Raw genomic sequence first — 17525 nt, forward strand, 5'->3', positions numbered from 1 at the left:
ATGGTGAGCGCTGTGAATTGTGCAAGACCGTTGAATCACAGATCTGTACCTCTGCAATAATACAATATATGTTAAAAAAAAAAAAAAGAAGAAGAAGAAGATGATAGCAGGAGGGGAAGAATGAAGGAGGGGAAATTGGAGGGGGAGATGAACCATGAGAGACGATGGACTCTGAAAAACAAATTGAGGGTTCTGGAGGGGAGAGGGGTGGGAGGATGGGTTAGCCTGGTGATGGGTATTAAAGAGGGCACGTTCTGCATGGAGCACTGGGTGTTATACACAAACAATGAATCACAGAACACTACATCAAAAACTAATGTATGGTGATTAACATAACAATAAAAAAATTTTAAAAAAAGATTCCCCTTTCTCCATATCCTCCCCAACATCTGTTGTTTCCTGTGTTAATTTTACCCATTTGGACAGGTGTGAGGTGGTCTCTCATTGCAGTTTTGATGTTTATTTCCCTGATGATGGGTGATGTTGAGCATCTTCTGTCTGTTAGCCATCTGGATGTCTTCTTTGGAAAAGTGTCGATTCATGTCTTCTGCCCATTTCTTACCTGGATTATTTGTTTTCTGGGTATTGAGTTTGATAAGTTCTTTATAGATTTTGGATACTAACCCTTTATCAGATACGTCATTTGCAAATATCTTTTCCCATTCCAAAGGTTACCTTTTACATTTGTTCATTGTTTCCTTCACTGATTCAATTTCATTACATCCTTCTGTTCAGATTTTCTACATCTTCCTGATTCAATTTTGGAAGATTTATGTTTCTAGGAATTTATCCATTTCCTATGTTGTCCAATTTGTTGGTATATAATATTTTATAATAGTTTCTTATAATCCTTTGTATTTTTGTGATGTCAGTTGTTATTACTTCTTACCCCGATTTTGAGCCTCTCTTTTTATCTTAATGAGTCTAGCTAAAGGCTTACCAATTCTCCTTATCTTTTCAAAGAAACATCTTTTGGTTTCATTGTTTTATATATAGATATTTGTCTCTATTTCATTTATCTCTACTCTGATCTTTATTGTTTCCTTCCTTCTACTAACCTGGGGCTTTGTTTTTCTAGTTCCTTTAGGTATAAGGTTAGATTTTCTGAGATGTTTCTTGGTTCTTGAAGTAAGCCTGTATAAACTATAAAATTCCCTCTTAGACCCGATTTTTCTGCATCCCAAAGATTTTACACCATTGTATTTTCATTTTCATATGTCTTTATAACGTCCTCTTTGATTTCTTTGCCCGTTGGTCAGTAGCATATTGTTTAGCCTTCCAAGTGTTTGTATCTTTTCAAATTTTTTCTTGTAATTGATTTCTGGTTTCACACTGTTGTGATCAGAAAAGATGTTTGATATGATTTATTGAGATTTATTTTTTGGCCTAACGTATGATCTAACCTAGAGAATGTTCCACTTGAAAAGAATGTGCATTCTGTTAGAAAAATAAATGTTCTATTTATGTCTGTTAAGTCCTTCTGATCTAATGTCTCATTCAAAGCCACTGTTTCCTTATTGATTTTCTGACTGGTTGATCTATCTGTTGATGTAAGTGGGGTATTAAAGTGCCCTACTATTGTTGTATTACTGTCAATTTCTCCCTTTATGTCTGTTAATATTTGCTTTATGTGTTTAGATGCTTCTATGTTGGGTGCATAAATATTTACAATTTTATATCCTCTTGTTGGATTGATCCCATTATCATTATGTAATGCCCTTGTCTCTTGTTACAGTTTTTTTTTTTTTTTAAGATTTTATTTATTTGCGAGAGAGAGAATGAGAGACAGAGAGCATGAGAGGGAGGAGGGTCAGAGGGAGAAGCAGACTCCCTGCTGAGCAGGGAGCCCGATGCGGGACTCAATCCCGGGACTCCAGGATCATGACCTGAGCCGAAGGCAGTTGCTTAACCAACTGAGCCACCCAGGCGCCCCTCTTGTTACAGTTTTTGTTTAAAAGTCTATTTTGTCTGAAAAAAAAAGTCTGTTTTGTCTGATATATTATTGCTACCGCAGCTTTTTTCATTTCCATTTGCATGAAATATTTTTTTTTCATCCCTTCACTTTCAGTCTGTATCTTTAGCTCTGAGCGTGTCTCCTGTAGGCAGCATATAGATGGGTATTGTTTTTTTTATTCATTCAGTCATCCTAAGTCTTTTGATTAAAGCATTTAGACCATTTGCATTTAAAGTAATTATTCCTACATATGTACTTATTGTCATTTTGTTCATTGTTTTCTGGTTGTTTTGTAGTTCTTCTGTCCTCCTTTCTCCTTCTCTTGCTCTCTTCCCTTGTGATTGATGACTTTCTTTAGTGTTATGATTCCTTTCTCTTTATTTTTTGTGTATCTATTATAGGTTTTTATGGTTACCATGAAATTCATATATAACATCGTAAGTACATAGGAGTCTATATTAAGTTGATGGTCACTTAAGTTTGAACACATTCTAAACAAACTACATGTTTACTCCTTTGTTTCATGAACAGAAAGGAGACCAGTCTGGCTGGAATGCAATAATTCAGGAAGATTATCATAGAAAATAAATTTCATAAGGTAAGAGGGCAGGGGAATCATGTAAATCTTTTTAAGCCATCATAAGGATTTGGGGTTTTATTCTGAAAAAAGTGAGGAGCCACTGGAGGACTTCGAACCAAAAAGAAACATGATCTAGCTTACATTTTAGAAGGATTATTCTGGCTGCTTTATGGAGAACAGACTATGTTGCAGGAGTACTGAGTTTAAATGGAAACAGGGAGACCATTTAGGAAGATATTGTATTAATCTGCAAAAAACCAGAATGGTAGCTTAGCTCAAGGTGGTAGCAGTGGAGAAGGAAATAAATGGTTGAATTCTGATGGTAGAGTAAATAGGATTTATTCTGATGGTAGAGTAATTATGATTTTCTGTAGGATTAGAGGTAAAGTGTGAGAGAAAATTGTTGAGAATTACTCCCAAGGATTTTCAATCTGATCAGCTTTGACAGAGATAAGATCATGTGTGGAATAGGTTTTGGAGATACCGTAAGTAGTTCATTTTTGTATGTGTTGTTTGAGTTGTTTGTCAAACATCCAAATGGAAATGCTGCATCCATAGTAGTATATTCTAGCCTGGAACTCATGGCAAAGGTTTAGGATAAGCATGTGAATTTGGGAGTCATCAACTGACCACACAGAATGGTATGGGGATTAAAGGAAGATGGACATCACATATACAAGGGTGGAGCCCTGGGGCCCATTGATATTATGAAGCCAAGGAGAATGGTGGGACCCACAAAGGAGCCTGGAAAGGAATGACCCATGATGTTAAGAGAAAAAACAGGAGAATGTGGTACCTGGAAGTCAAGTGAGGAGAGTGTTTTCAGGAGGAGGAAGAGCTCAGATATGCTGAATGTAGCAGGTCAGCTAAGGAAAATGAGTAGGTTAAGGCCATTTAGAGTAGATTTCAGAGCAAATGGGAGGAGAGAAATTGGTGACAGTGAGTACAATTCTGTGAGGAAATTTACTATAAATGAGAGCAGAGAAAGAGGAGAAACTGTCAAAGATTATTTTGCTTGTGTTTATGTTATTTTTCCCATCTTAAAAACAACATATTTGTGTACGCATGAGAATGATTCAATGTAGCAGGGAAAATTAAAGATGGAGGAAAGTAGGGAGAATCTGAGTGCAAGATTCTAAGTAAATTAGGAGGAATGGGTTCTGGTATGCAGGGGAGATGGTTAGCCTTAGATAGGATTAGAGACAACTCATATTTTATATTGGGAAGGAAGGAAAAGTATGAGGGTTCAGATGTTACAAGGTTTGGAACTTGTGGCAGTTCCCTTCTGAATGATTCAATGTTCTCACTGAGGCAGGAAGCAGTCATTATTTGACAGAGAAGATGGGAAAGGACATGATGATGGTTTGAAGAGAAAGGAGAAAATATGAAACATATTTGGAAGCGATTATTTGGTTGACTGTCACTGGCTAATGCTATTAAGAGAGGGTTATTTTTTTTTACATTTTTATTTGCATATTCCATTTTCTCTATATTAAACACGTATGTCTTATACAACACAGAGGTATTTTTTTAAAACTTTTTCTGAGAAATGTAATCCATAATCTCAGGGAAAACAAATCCTTTTAGTAATTTCATTTAGCTAAAGAAATGGAGACAGATTACCTGATTAATGGCTCCCAGCATCTCGGCCCTACTGGCCACTCGTGCAGTGCACTGACTAAGAAATATTATACTCTTCTCCAGCTTCTTAACAATTTCCTGGGCATGGTTGTCATCCTCACAAAGTGGTGTTAAAGACTGCACAGAAAGCAAAGTATTAAAATATATCCAACCCAAGTATTCAGCAAGTGATTCTAACAATGACTATGTTGTAAATACAGATGACAGTCATATCTCCATTATCTTGGTATAAAGTGAAAAGCAGCAACAAAGACCAATAATGAACGATAATGAAATATTAATATCTTTGTTGGCTATCAGACCTATGCGAATGTTCACAAAACCTTTTATATCTAATCTCAATCTCTTCCTTCCTTACTTCCTGAATTTGCCATTTCTTCATACACATTTATATCACTTTCCACAATTAACAGAATGGGATATACTTAATGGTAAAGAAATTATGCTTATGAATGAGTTGCATGTATTATATGAGGAGCATGGTTTGAACTTTTTTTTTTTAAAGATTTTATTTATTTGAGAGAGAGAGCAGAAGGAGAGGGAGAGGGAGAGGGAGAAGCAGACTCCCAGCTGAGCCGAGAGCCCGACGTGGGGCTCGATCCCAGGACCCTGAGATCATGACCTGAGCTGCAGGCAGACGTTCAACTGACTAAGCCACCCAGGCACCCCAGTTTGAACTTTTAATAAAAGTAGTGAAAACATACTAGACTTAGATATGGCTCTGACTACGCTACTTGCTCTTCCATTGATGACAAAGTATTATTGAGCTGGCTAGATGGGTATGCCTTCACTGCCTTATGAATATTTCTTTCAAACCTGTGTCTTTGATCCACAATGATGGCCTTCCTGATGGAGAACCATCCATCCCACTAGGGTGGAGACAGAATTAAGAGGACAGCAGTTTTGGAAGCAAACAAGCCACTGCTTATTAGCTGTGTGACCATGAGCAAATTTCTAAGACTTGCCCAAGTCTAAAACACCATAAATTTTGTATATCATTTAAAAGAGGAAAAGTAGGGGTTCCTGGGTGGCATAGTCAGTTAAGCATCTAACTCTTGGTTTCAGCTCAGGTCGTGATCTCAGGGTTCTGAGGTTGCTCAGTGCAGACAAATGCTGTATGATTTTACTTATATGAGGTATCTGAAGTAGTCAGATTCATAGAAATAGAAAGTAAAATGGTTACCGGGGGCTGAATGGAGGAGAAAAGGGGGCTTGTTTAATGGGTACAGAGTTTCAGTATGCAAGATGGAAAAGTCCCAGAGATCTGTTTTACAACAACGTGAACATACTTAACACTACTGAACTGTACACTTAAGATGGTTAATATGGTAAATTAGATGTTATGTGTTTTTTACGACAATAAAAAAAAAAGAATATGGTTTCTCAAGTTTTATTTTTTTTTCCAAAAATAACCCTCTTAATTTTCCAACCCATCTTTATATTTATGGAGATTTCACGAAATGGAAAAATAGTAGTTGTTACCTATGTACCTAGAGAGGGCTTGCCCATCACCTGAGAAGACTAAAATCAATCACCATTCTCTTTTTTCAGTTAATTAAATGGAAATAGTCTTTTGATTCTCTTCTTTGAAGCTTAAAATTGATATTATTTCCTATTGCTCAGTTTCCTGAATGATGACTCTTCTGCCTGAAACCTATTTGAATGTCCAGAGAAGGCAGGTGACTCACAATGCCTTCAAAAGGCATTTGTTTTATTAGTGAATCTTTTATTTTAGCCTGATCCTGAATTCTTACTTCCTATTAATTTACATTTGAGTCAGGCAGGGCTTGGTACCTCGTGTTGGTTTTAGTCACACAAGTAAACTTGTATCTAATTTTGAAAACATTATTAACAATATGATCATCAAATGTGTAGTTCCCAGCTGTTAGGATTCTCACCTCTAACAGCTTTAAACAGTTAGTGATTTCTTTCTTCAAATTTTCTTCTGCCAAGTCTCGTGATCTTTCTTCAAGCTTCACTCTTTTCTCCAAGGTGAACCAGTCACACTTAAATCCCAAAGATAATCTGAGAAATTCAGCCTGTTGTCAAAATAATGTGTGGGTGAGGGGGAGAAAATTGGTCGTAGTGAAATATTTCAGTTTAATACCAGATTATGCTGAGTGATTTCTTTTTCCTCCCAGCAACATAATGCTGGCATGCATCAGCTTTACCTGTACTTAGTCGCTGCCAAGCCAGCCAGACACCAAACATACCCACAGCTTGTGCAAAAGTATGAAGTGATGATAGACAAGGGAATCAGAAACACTTTTTTTTTAACTTAAAGGGAAAAAACTCACCTCCACCTCCTTCTCATTAGCAGACGTGCTGTAGGATAAGACAAAAAAATTTATTCCAACATAATTCAGCAGAAAAGCAAGAACTGTGAGCATGCCATGTGAAGAACTTACCTTTCACTTTGTCTAAAGTTAACGGATTTCACAGTGGTTACAGGACAGGAGGAAAGAGCAGTGTCTATTAAAAGACAATAAAATAGTATTGGGTTACAAAGGTTCCGAACTGAAGGCACATTTGATCAAATGCCCTCTCTCCACTACACAAAGGCACTTCATTGAAGTATGTCTGAAATAATAGCCAGTTAATAATAGCATTTGCTTCGGAGCGCCTGGGTGGCTCAGTCAGTTAAGCGTCTGCCTTCAGCTCTGGTCATGATCCCAGGGTCCTGGGATCGAGCCCCGCATCGGGATCCCTGCTCCGTGGGAAGCCTAATTCTCCCTCTCCCGCTCCTCCTGCTTGTGTTCCCTCTCTTGCTGTGTCTATGTCAAATAAATAAATTAAAAAGAAAAAAAAAGAATTTTACAGTGCAGGGGCACCTGGGTGGCTCAGTCGTTAAGCGTCTGCCTTCGGCTCAGGTCATGATCCCAGGGTCCTGAGATCGAGCCCCGCATCAGGCTCCCTGCGTGTGCTGTCTCTCTGGCTCTTTCTCAAATAAATAAATAAAATCTTAAAAAAATAATAATGCATTTGCTTCAATAGAAGATAATGTTACGCTATGCTATTGGGATCACAGTGACATTAAAATCATTGGCTCACATGTCAGCATGTGAATAGTCTGAAAGCTGAAGAAAACTCAAAGTCCAGGAAGAACCCAATCGCTCTCTTTGCATTTGAATGTTTATTTACCTTGATCCCAGGGCTAAATGCATACCTTCCTCCGTTCCCCTAGTCCTTCTTCAGACCAAGGCTTTAATGGCAGTCCCAGGAGGAGGAGGGGTCATTGCAGTTACAGTAGTAAGAGTAATAGTAATAGTACAGTGTAATAACAGCAACAGTAAACATGGTATCACTCATTTGTCACAAGTTTACTATATGCCAGTCCCCAAACAGGGCTCTTTATACATATCAATGATACTCTTCGTGAAAATTTCACAAACAGGACAATATATTAGTTATTAAAAATATTAGAGTTGAAAAAACCTGGTTTAAGTCCTAGCTTTGACCCTTATAGCTTTGTGACCTGGAACAAGTCACAACTTCATCAAACCATCTACAAAATAAGGATGATATTATTTTTCTATGGTAGCTTTTAGAGAACTTTGCCAAGCATTCTTCTAACTGCTTTATACCTAATTTGTTCAATCCTCAGAGTAAACCTGTGGTAAGTACTGGTATCATCTACAGTCCATGGGTTAGGAAACTGAATTGCAATTTACCTATCACACATAGGTATTTGGGGGAACTGAATGAAACTATACACATAACTTAGTCTAGGGGCGCCTGGGTGGCTCAGCGGTTAAGCATCTGCCTTCCGCTCAGGTCATGGTCCCAGGGTCCTGGGATCAAGCCCCTCGTCGGGTTCCCTGCTCAGTGGGGAGCCTGCTTCTCCCTCTACCACTCCCCCTGCTTGTGTTCCTTCTCTGTGTGTGTCAAATGAATAAATAAAATCTTAAAAAAAAAAGAACTTAGTCTAGAACTTAGCATATGATGTATTATCAATAAAGGTTAATTTTTTTAACTCATTTCCGTTTTGCAGATGAGGAAGTTGACAGGTTAAATAAACTTCTGAAGTCAAAGCTAGTCAGAGAGTCACCCAATATAGTCTGTGTGACTTCCAAGTCTCAACTCTATCCATTACTCCATCCTAGTGGAGGTGAAATGGGGAGGGAAGTATATTAGCACTTATTCTTTAAATACTATCTTATTTACTTTTGGACAGGATAATAAAAAAAAATCTCAAAGTAGAGCTTGAATTTACTACCAACATTGGCATGGTTCTTTGTTCACAATAACGTAGTAGTTATTACAAGTCCTTTGGGGCTTAATAGTTAATGCAACATAAATGTGGTTTTTCAAAAATGATACAAATTGAATCAATAATCAGTTTTATTGGCTGATTTTAGCTAGAGATGCATAATTATAGGTACCATATCTTTACTCAGAAAGATTTCACCCATAAAAATATAAGCAGGAACAAAAGTTCACATGGGAGTTGGAAGAGAACATTCCTTACCTCCTGCAGCACATTCTTTTCTATGCTCACCTATTGTTTCTGGTTCTTCTTTTGCTTCCTAAAATCATAAAGAGATTTTATTGCTGTACATAGAGTGGAAATCCTTCATAACCAGTCATTTCCCAACTTCCTGTCCTCTCCTAACCCTACTCTATCAAAAACACTGTGGTATTCAAAGAACTGAACTAGAGGTTAAAAAGAAAACAGGAGGTTTTCTTTTTCAACCCATTAGATTGGAAAGGGGGTTTCCAATCTAGTTGAGGTACAAAAGACAGAAACATATGAACAGCTATAAATGTGATACAAGTTACCATAAGGCAAACCAGGATTGATTGCCAAATAAATGAGATGTGAATAAATAAGTGCTCTACAAAGGGAGGGGAGAGACACCATGGCTTGAGAAGCATGGAAAGTCTTTACAGACAAGGAACATGCTGGAGCTTGATGGAGTGGGAGGACTGGATAGATAAAGAGGTAGGGGTGATCTAGGATATCACATGTAGCTTTCTAGATGGGCTCTGGGGGAACTTGTGGCAAAAATTGCAGGTAGGACTATGTTATGTTAGGCTTTTACTCCATATAAATACATTTTAAGGTCACTGATCAACTATCTTACAAATATATCTATACAACAAGAATTACCAATGGTAAGAGGGTTGTACTATACTGCCTGAGAAAAATCTAATGAGAAAGCAATAGGTATAAAATTTTATGGTGATAATTATTCAACATTCTCAGAAATTTTCCCTGAAAAATAAAGTCCAGGACAAATTTCCTAGGTAGAGCCATTGATACTATGTCATGTAATTTTTAGAGAATTGAAGCTAAGATTTTGATAAAATGTAACAAATGCAATAATACAGGTAAAGCACTGGATCATTCTTATCAACATTTAAATATTCTTAAGTTTTCTGAATCCTCCCTCAACCCCATGACCTCTTCTAGATACGGCATCTTCTTCCAATCCTATCCGTTATGGTCATGCTTCTTCTGGGGAGAATTGTCCATAATTGCTGTTTCCAGTTTTTCAGCTCTCTTCTGTCTCTGTACCTAATACTCCAAGAAAACCTCCCTCCCCAGTTATCAGTGAACTCTCTATTGCCAAATTCAATGGAAAAATTCCAGTCTTTATCTTATTTGGCTTCACTGTAGCATCTAAAATGATCTATAGTCCTCTCCTCCTTGAAGATTTTTCTTTCTTTGGTTTTCATCTCCTGATGTCCTCCCATTGCTATAGTAGCTCCTTCTGAGTTTCCTCTGCCATTGCCTTCTTTTGTTAGATAATGGAATCAACAAGAGTCCATTATTCTCAGTGCTCTCTTCCTGCCTGCCAGAGTCCTTGGGAAATCTTATTCACATACTTGGTTTTTTGCTGATAGCTCACAAATGTGTGTCTGCTCCTAAAAGTCCTAGGAATTAGTTTATGAATATAGGTATGCAGCTGTGTATATAATCTTTCAGAGTACTGATGTCTCATATCAACCTGAAACTTGACTTAAATTAATCTTATTTTACCCCCAAATTCTTCTTACTTCCTCCCTATTCTCATAATAGTCTATTCATTCGGTAGGATAAGCCATAAGCCTAAGTTTTTACGTTTTCCCATGCATCCCCAACCCCCATCCTGGTTATCAGTCACCATGTACCATAAATTCTGTCCCTTAAATCTCTCCCAAATTACTCCTCTCTTCTCCATCCACACTAAATTCATACTATCTTCATCTCTTGCCTGAATTGTTACAATAATATCCTAACCAGTACCCCATCTCCATTACTATGTTTTCTAACCAATTATTTTTAAGTTTATTTCTATCTTGTTTTGAGATGAGAAAAAATTCTTTTTCTCGGAAGACTACCGTGAAAGATTAGAGAACTCAAATATTCCTCTATTTTTTATAAGGAGCAACCACTTTCAACATGCTTGTTAGCTAACACTGCACTCTCTATATACTTTACACTACAAAGGACGATTCCAAATCACATACCCAATCATTCCACTCCGCTCAGACTAGAATACTATAAAATTTTTGTCTACCCTATTGCCTCAAATATATCTATGCCACAACCATCTCTTAACTTGAGTTAGCTTTCATGAGTCTCTGTTTCTTAAAACCAAATGGGCCTAACTAAAGCAATATTTATATACTGAGGGGAAAACAATACACACACACACACATACACACACACACACTGCTAATAATAATAATAATAATAATCTCTTTTAACAGAGAGGGACTAATATATAAACAAGACCCTTGAAGAAACATGGAATGGGATCCATAGTCTACAAGTTACTCCTCAAGAATTATAAATTCATACCAGTGACAATGAACCTTCTCTTTAGGGAAAGGAACTTAACTCTTTCTATAAACATTTAAATAATGTTTTATAGCAGTGTTCAAGGTGCCTGGATAGCATTTGATACCATTTACAAAGTACCTCCTACATGACACTTGTCTGGCCTCTTAACCCAAACATTTTTCTTTTATATCCCTAGCCACACTGAGTAATTATATATTACTGAGTAACTGTATGTTTCTTCCCTTAATTAGAACATGTTCTCTTAGTTAGAACATATCTTTAAGGTAAATATTACTGTTTTATTTAACCTTATTTATTAATACATTTGTTTACTTAAAAGTCCTCTATTGATAGATATTGAGCTTGTTTCCAGTAGATCTTTGATGAATATGAGTGAATGAATGGACAAAAAAACAATGTGGAGTCAGGAGGTCCTAGCTCTGACTCTGTTGTGTGACTTTGAACAAGTCACAAGGACTCTTTGGCATCTACTTCCTCATCTATAAGACACTGGAGTAACTTCATAATATTACTTTCTCTATACATTCTATTAACTTCATAATATTTTGAGAGGATGAGACAGTGCTTTTAAGAGTATTTTGCAAACTTAAAGGGACAGTTATACCACTGTAATATATCATTACCTTTACTGTTAACATATGTATATTTCCTTACCAGATTTAACATGGTTTTGTCCTCACTCACAGAGCCTTGGAGTACGATATTCTCAGGAGCTGGACTTCGGCCTATGAGAAAAAGGGAACACACCAAATAGTTGCCTGAGCAGTAACAAGTAAGAGAGGAAGAAATAGTGAGGGTGGCAATATGAGCAGACTAGTAAGTGTCAAAGACCTTAACAAGTGAGTCAAATTATACATCAAAAAACTTTAAATGTGCCCATTGATTAAAAATCAGGACTAGAGCAGGTAAGTCTCCCAAGGAAGCTAGCCATATAAGATTTCTTAATAGAAATGAGTATCTGTATAAATGCCCTTCAAGTAATAGTTTTAAAATCTTTATTAAGGCTGCTGCCTTTTTTTTAATCAAACACATTACTACTAAATTTACAGAAACTGGATGAAGGAAGAATGAACAATCAGCTTGACAAACAGGTTTTTTTTAATTAGAGATGTAAGACTGATAACCAAGTTTGATATCCTTTCAAAACATGGTATCTTTCTAAAAAAAAAAAAAGTCATCAAACTAAGAAACAAAAGTACTTTTTTTTTTAAAGATTTTATTTATTTATTTGACAGAGAGAGACACAGCGAGAGAGGGAACACAAGCAGGGGGAGTGGGAGAGGGAGAAGCAGGCTTCCCGCCGATCAGGGAGCCCGATGCGGGGCGAAACAAAAGTACTTTTAATTTATGCCATTCCTCTTGGTAATTTCCCTTTATTTTTGTGTACTTTATTTGTACCAAAATGTACTTGATAATGATTTTCCTCTTTACATGGTCCATTGTCTTGAATTTAGTTCAGTGCAGGCACAAAGGTCAGCAGCTATAAATAGGTTTTGTTTCTTTTTAAGAAAAAAATAAAGTATGTATTATGTTTTTAAAATGTATATGGAAATAAGAACAAAATGGTAACCACTTTCTTCAGAGATAAAATGTCTTTTCCCAATGAAAATTTTAATTTTTTTGTTAACTTTTAAGACAGATAATAGATTCATATGGTCCATAAATTTTAAAGTGTAAAATATTTTTTGGTAGAAATTTTCCCTCCCATACATGCCTATAAGAAATTTACTTTTCCTCCCCACAGACGATGTTATTTAATTTTTGTCTAGCCTTTCAGAGATATATTATGCATACATAAAAAGTTCTTCCTATCCTTTTTATTCTCCCACAGAATTTTATATGCAATACATAATGTTTTGTATTTGGGTTTTTTTAAGAGACAATAATGCTTTGATATCCTTCTAAGAAAGTTTCCTTATATACATTTTATGGATGTATATTAGTATTCCATTACATGGAGATGCCAATATATATTATCTAGGCTTCTTTTTATAATTAACTTGTCTTCAATATTTTGTTATTATAGAAAATACTGTAGTAAAGAAACTTCTACAAGTCATGTGAGTACTAAGATCTATAGGATAAATTCCCAGAAGCTAAATTGTTTTATCACAGGATATGTATATTTAACATTTTGGTGAATATTGGCAAATTCCCCTCCATATTAATTATAATAATTTACATTCCCTACAGAAACGTATGAGATTTCTTTTTTTCTCCTACAAGCTAACCAACAGAGTGTAATCAAAATTTTGCATCTTTGTCTACATGACTGGTGAAAAATGATATCTTGGTGTAGTTCTAATTAAAATTTCTCTTATTCAGACTGAGGTAAAGTATGAAGATATTCTTCCGTTAAAATAAAGAATGGATTCCATTTCTACAATTTTACAACTCCTTTAGTTTAGCATCTATATCTCAACTTAACTGTTCAGTTTAAACAATAGAATGAATTTTCCTTGACTGATTTTTTTTTTTTTTTGGTGGGAACGGGAGCCTATGTGCTTCCCGTGAGTGTCAGCTGTAGTGATGTCTCACTGGGAATGGTTGAGAATAACTACCTTGTTTTCAGACTCAAGTAGCAAAAAAAAGATGTAACATATTATCTGTTAATTCTTTTGCCTCCTGATTGGACCATCACGAATTGGTCCATCCTTTTAAACAAACAGATTCTAATTAGGATTCTGAGAATTATTTTTTTTAAGAGAAAGCATGAGCATGGGCACAAGCGGAAGGGCAGAAAGGCGGAGGGAGTGGAGGAAAGGAGAGAGAAAATCTTAAGCAGGCTCCATGCTTAGGGCGGAACCTGATGCAGGGCTTGATCTCACAACCCTGAGATCATTTCCTGAGACAAAATCAAGAGCCGGACACTTAACCCACTGAGACACCCAGGCACCCCAAGATTCTGAGAATTTCCCAAGCAGGTGATTCTACATCTATGCCACAGTTGAGACCCAGTTGTATCCAGTCAATCTTTGCCATTAGGAAATATTTAAGTCCTATTAAAATATATTGTAATTTTTGTTCTTTCCATAGAACTGGGGGAAAAAATGGCAACATTATCATATATGAAGGCCATGATTACCTCTTGGACTTCTTTTCCCCAGACTATATCTTCAAGCTTTTTTTAATAAAATAATATTACTGAACTATGAGGACAGTTGCTCCAGTAGCTTACAGGTTTGCTTACTGCTTTGGAATGGAAACTATATTTGAATACTTCAATAGCTTACCTGTGATCTTTATCATAGCAGAAGCTGATCTTGTATCTCCCTCTTTCTCACAGAGTGATTTACAGTCCGGGTCACCAGAAGCCATATTCAAAATTTCTGACCCAGAATCTATCAACAGGAAGAAACTAACAGCATGAACACTATGCAAAAAAAATTATTTGCCTATGTTCTTTTCATTTGCACTCACCTCAGCAGGCCACAGAAACCAAGCTTATAGTTATAATACTAATCCTCTATTTTTATATATTTTCCAAGTTCACTCACCACTTGAAGTTACAGTACTCTCTGTGGATGAAGTGTGTCCAGGAGATGATAGTGTGGAACATTCCCTGTCAAGAGAGTAGAGGAAATATTTTGGAGTGTCAGGTCCAAAGAGTTCCTTAAAAATTAACCAAATATACATTCAAATTCATATACACAAACAAACAAACAAACCTGGACTGTGGCAGGCTCTCAGAATACAAGCAGTCAACACCATTCTCCTAAAGAAAAAAAAAAAAAAGGAAAAACAAGTTCAACAATTTGACATTTTCCATTCCAGAGAGGTTGTTTTAAGCAAACATTTTCACACAATTTTAAATGAACCCATATTTACTTTGCTCTTTTAGAGAGGATATGGGACTGGGATTCTATAGGGCAGATTGACAAACATACTTTCTCCAAGTTGTACTTGCAAAAAAAAACCAATTTTAAATATACTTACAAGTCCAATATTTGAAGAATACCTAATAAATTCTTGGGCAAAACAAATTCTAAACTTAAAGGGCAGATAGAGTTTATTTCATGAACTTAAGTCAAGTTGTCTTTAAACAGAACATTCTATGTGGGCATAACACAACATTTCTATTTATGGAAATATTATTCAACCTAAAACTTTTGACCTGGTGATTTAAAAATGCTTTTCAATTTTCTAGCTAGACAAATAATACCTTTTAAACTTAATCCCATTCTCAAAGATCTGAGGGATTATATCTACGTCAGCACCTATTACTTGGTGCTCAAACAGAGCTTAACAAAACTGTGGTCCCAGCCTGCCAGGGCAAGTGTTTGAAAGTTTTATTTGAACTTCTTAATCTTGATCAGGAGTTCCTAATTTAGGGGGAACTTTAGGACATTAGGGTTGATTAGCTCACTTACTCTCAAATAATACAGCGGGAACATGGGTTACTCTTTAATAATATGTTTTTCTAATACATATATTTTCATTATTATTTGGTTTACGTAGGAATTAAATTTAATATTGAAAATTGAAGCCAATTGAACATATCAAAAACCTGCACAAACAATGAAAAGATGAAGACATTTACGTGTTCTATAATCAAGGAGAAAACATATTAACAGCCACGGCCTAACAAAAGGTTTCAATGGAGGGACATTGTAGATCACAAACAGTATTTAGAATCTACCCCAGACAATATTGACTTTTGTCATAGAAAGGTATGGGTTTAGTAACAGTTTGCAGAATACATAGTTATGCAATATAATGACAGCACTTAAAATGTACAGAAGCCCTTTTATATATCATCCCATTTAATTCTCCCAACAACCTTAGGAAGTGGGTTTTAACAAGAAAATATTTACTTATTTCAGGTAAAGAAAGTAAAGCCAGTGAATAAACTAATATCCCGGGAGTATTCTGAATAGTGGTGTCAGCCTTCAAACCCAGTTCGAACTAAATACAGTGTCCTCTCCACTATAAACAGAACTGTCTCTGAGATACCCTAACCCAGGCTGTTGGTGAGGCACAGACTTCCCAATTACTGTCTTACACACTGGTAGATGATTTAAACATAAACGTTTAAAATGTTCATCTCAAATGTTTAGAAGAATTCACAAACTTGCAAAGCAAGAATTTATACCTAATCTTCCTACATATCAATGTTAGGCAATCTTCTCTGTTTTATTTTGTCTCTGCTTTAAATGCCTTTGGGTCAGACCATGTGTGCTTGAAGCCCGTCATGACATCAGCTTGATTTTATTGAACAGCTTTCATCAAAGGCCCACTTTGTCCCAGGAGCAGTGACAGAAGCTGAAGACACACAAAACTACAGTCCTTGTCCCAGAGGAGTTTGTAGGCCAGTCAGGAAGACAAATAAAAAAACAAATAAAAAATTATAGGCAGCATTCCACAGAGGAAAGTAATATGCACAAAACAGAGTAGGGTAATATTTGAATTACATTTTGAAGAGAAATTGTAACTTATAACTTACAGGTAAATGATGATAGCCCTATCATTAAAAGATTTAATAGAATGTATTAGTAATTATTATATGTTTATTTAACTATATTCCAATATATATGTAAGAAATGAAGCTATAAAAAAGGAAAATATTAAATATCCTTCAGTTTCATCAAGTATCATACTTCATAAAAGTCAACAAGGATTCATTCCTTAATAATAATTTAAAAATCAGGGCGCCTGGGTGGCTCAGTTGGTTAAGCGACTGCCTTCAGCTCAGGTCATGATCCTGGAGTCCTAGGATCGAGTCCCGCATCGGGCTCCCTGCTCAGCAGGGAGTCTGCTTCTCCCTCTGACCCTCCCCCCTCTCATGTGCTCTCTCTCTCTCTTTCTCATTCTCTCTCTCAAATAAATAAATAAAATCTTTAAAAAAAATAATAATAATTTAAAAATCAGGCCCACTTAATACCCCATAACATATAAAATTTTGATTATATATGGCTTGAAATGACACTTACTACTGTACTATAATTAATACATATATAATAGTAATATTGCACTAACTAAAGAGCTAATTTTGTCTGAAAAAGACTTTTTTTTAAAAAGTCTCATTTAAAGTCAAAATAATACAGCAGAAATATAGTTTACCTCCATGATATTACAAATTAGTCTCATTTGCTGTAATGTTCTGTATAAGCCCTTCTGTTCAATACCTTATATATGAAACATTTTAGTGAGAAGCTTTTTGATAAATATAAAATATTTATGGATTAAATAAGTAATAATTCTGTAATTTTGGAGAAATGTCATATATTTAGTAGTCATACATTGCTATATTGTTCTGGAATAGTTGCGAGGTAAGCAATTGGATATTACTTCCAATTCATTAGTCTCTATAAATCCCACTGATCAGAAAACACCCCAATATACAACATATCTCAATCCCAGATTTTCATAAATTTGACCTAACAGCATTTTTCCCTTCTTACAAGTATAGCTAGACAAAAGAAGTTTTCTTTTTTCAAATTTAGAACTATAGTTAATGAAATTGTAAATATAACTCCTCAGGGTGTCTGTGCAGATGGAGTGGGGGTGGGAGATAACTCAGCAAAAATTTTCCACAATTGTGTTCTTTTTTCCCCCAGCAT

At 35.8% G+C, this 17525-nt stretch overlaps 1 protein-coding gene across 1 annotated transcript in view; it reads right to left on the bottom strand.

Moving 5' to 3' along the window:
- IRAG2 (inositol 1,4,5-triphosphate receptor associated 2) overlaps positions 1-17525 on the bottom strand; it is a 118446-nt gene that overhangs the window by 9712 nt on the left and 91209 nt on the right. The window contains exons 25-33 of the mRNA XM_081818941.1: positions 14634-14680; positions 14463-14527; positions 14199-14306; positions 11620-11690; positions 8644-8701; positions 6584-6647; positions 6473-6500; positions 6074-6214; positions 4158-4292 (exon numbers count right to left, since the gene is read on the bottom strand). Coding sequence (XP_081675067.1) covers positions 4158-4292; positions 6074-6214; positions 6473-6500; positions 6584-6647; positions 8644-8701; positions 11620-11690; positions 14199-14306; positions 14463-14527; positions 14634-14680 — 717 coding nt within the window. The remainder of the gene's footprint in view (positions 1-4157; positions 4293-6073; positions 6215-6472; positions 6501-6583; positions 6648-8643; positions 8702-11619; positions 11691-14198; positions 14307-14462; positions 14528-14633; positions 14681-17525) is intronic.

This window comes from Leptonychotes weddellii, chromosome 5 (assembly GCF_054177405.1).
Source record: "Leptonychotes weddellii isolate Sample4059 chromosome 5, ASM5417740v2, whole genome shotgun sequence".
Taxonomy (NCBI): domain Eukaryota; kingdom Metazoa; phylum Chordata; class Mammalia; order Carnivora; family Phocidae; genus Leptonychotes; species Leptonychotes weddellii.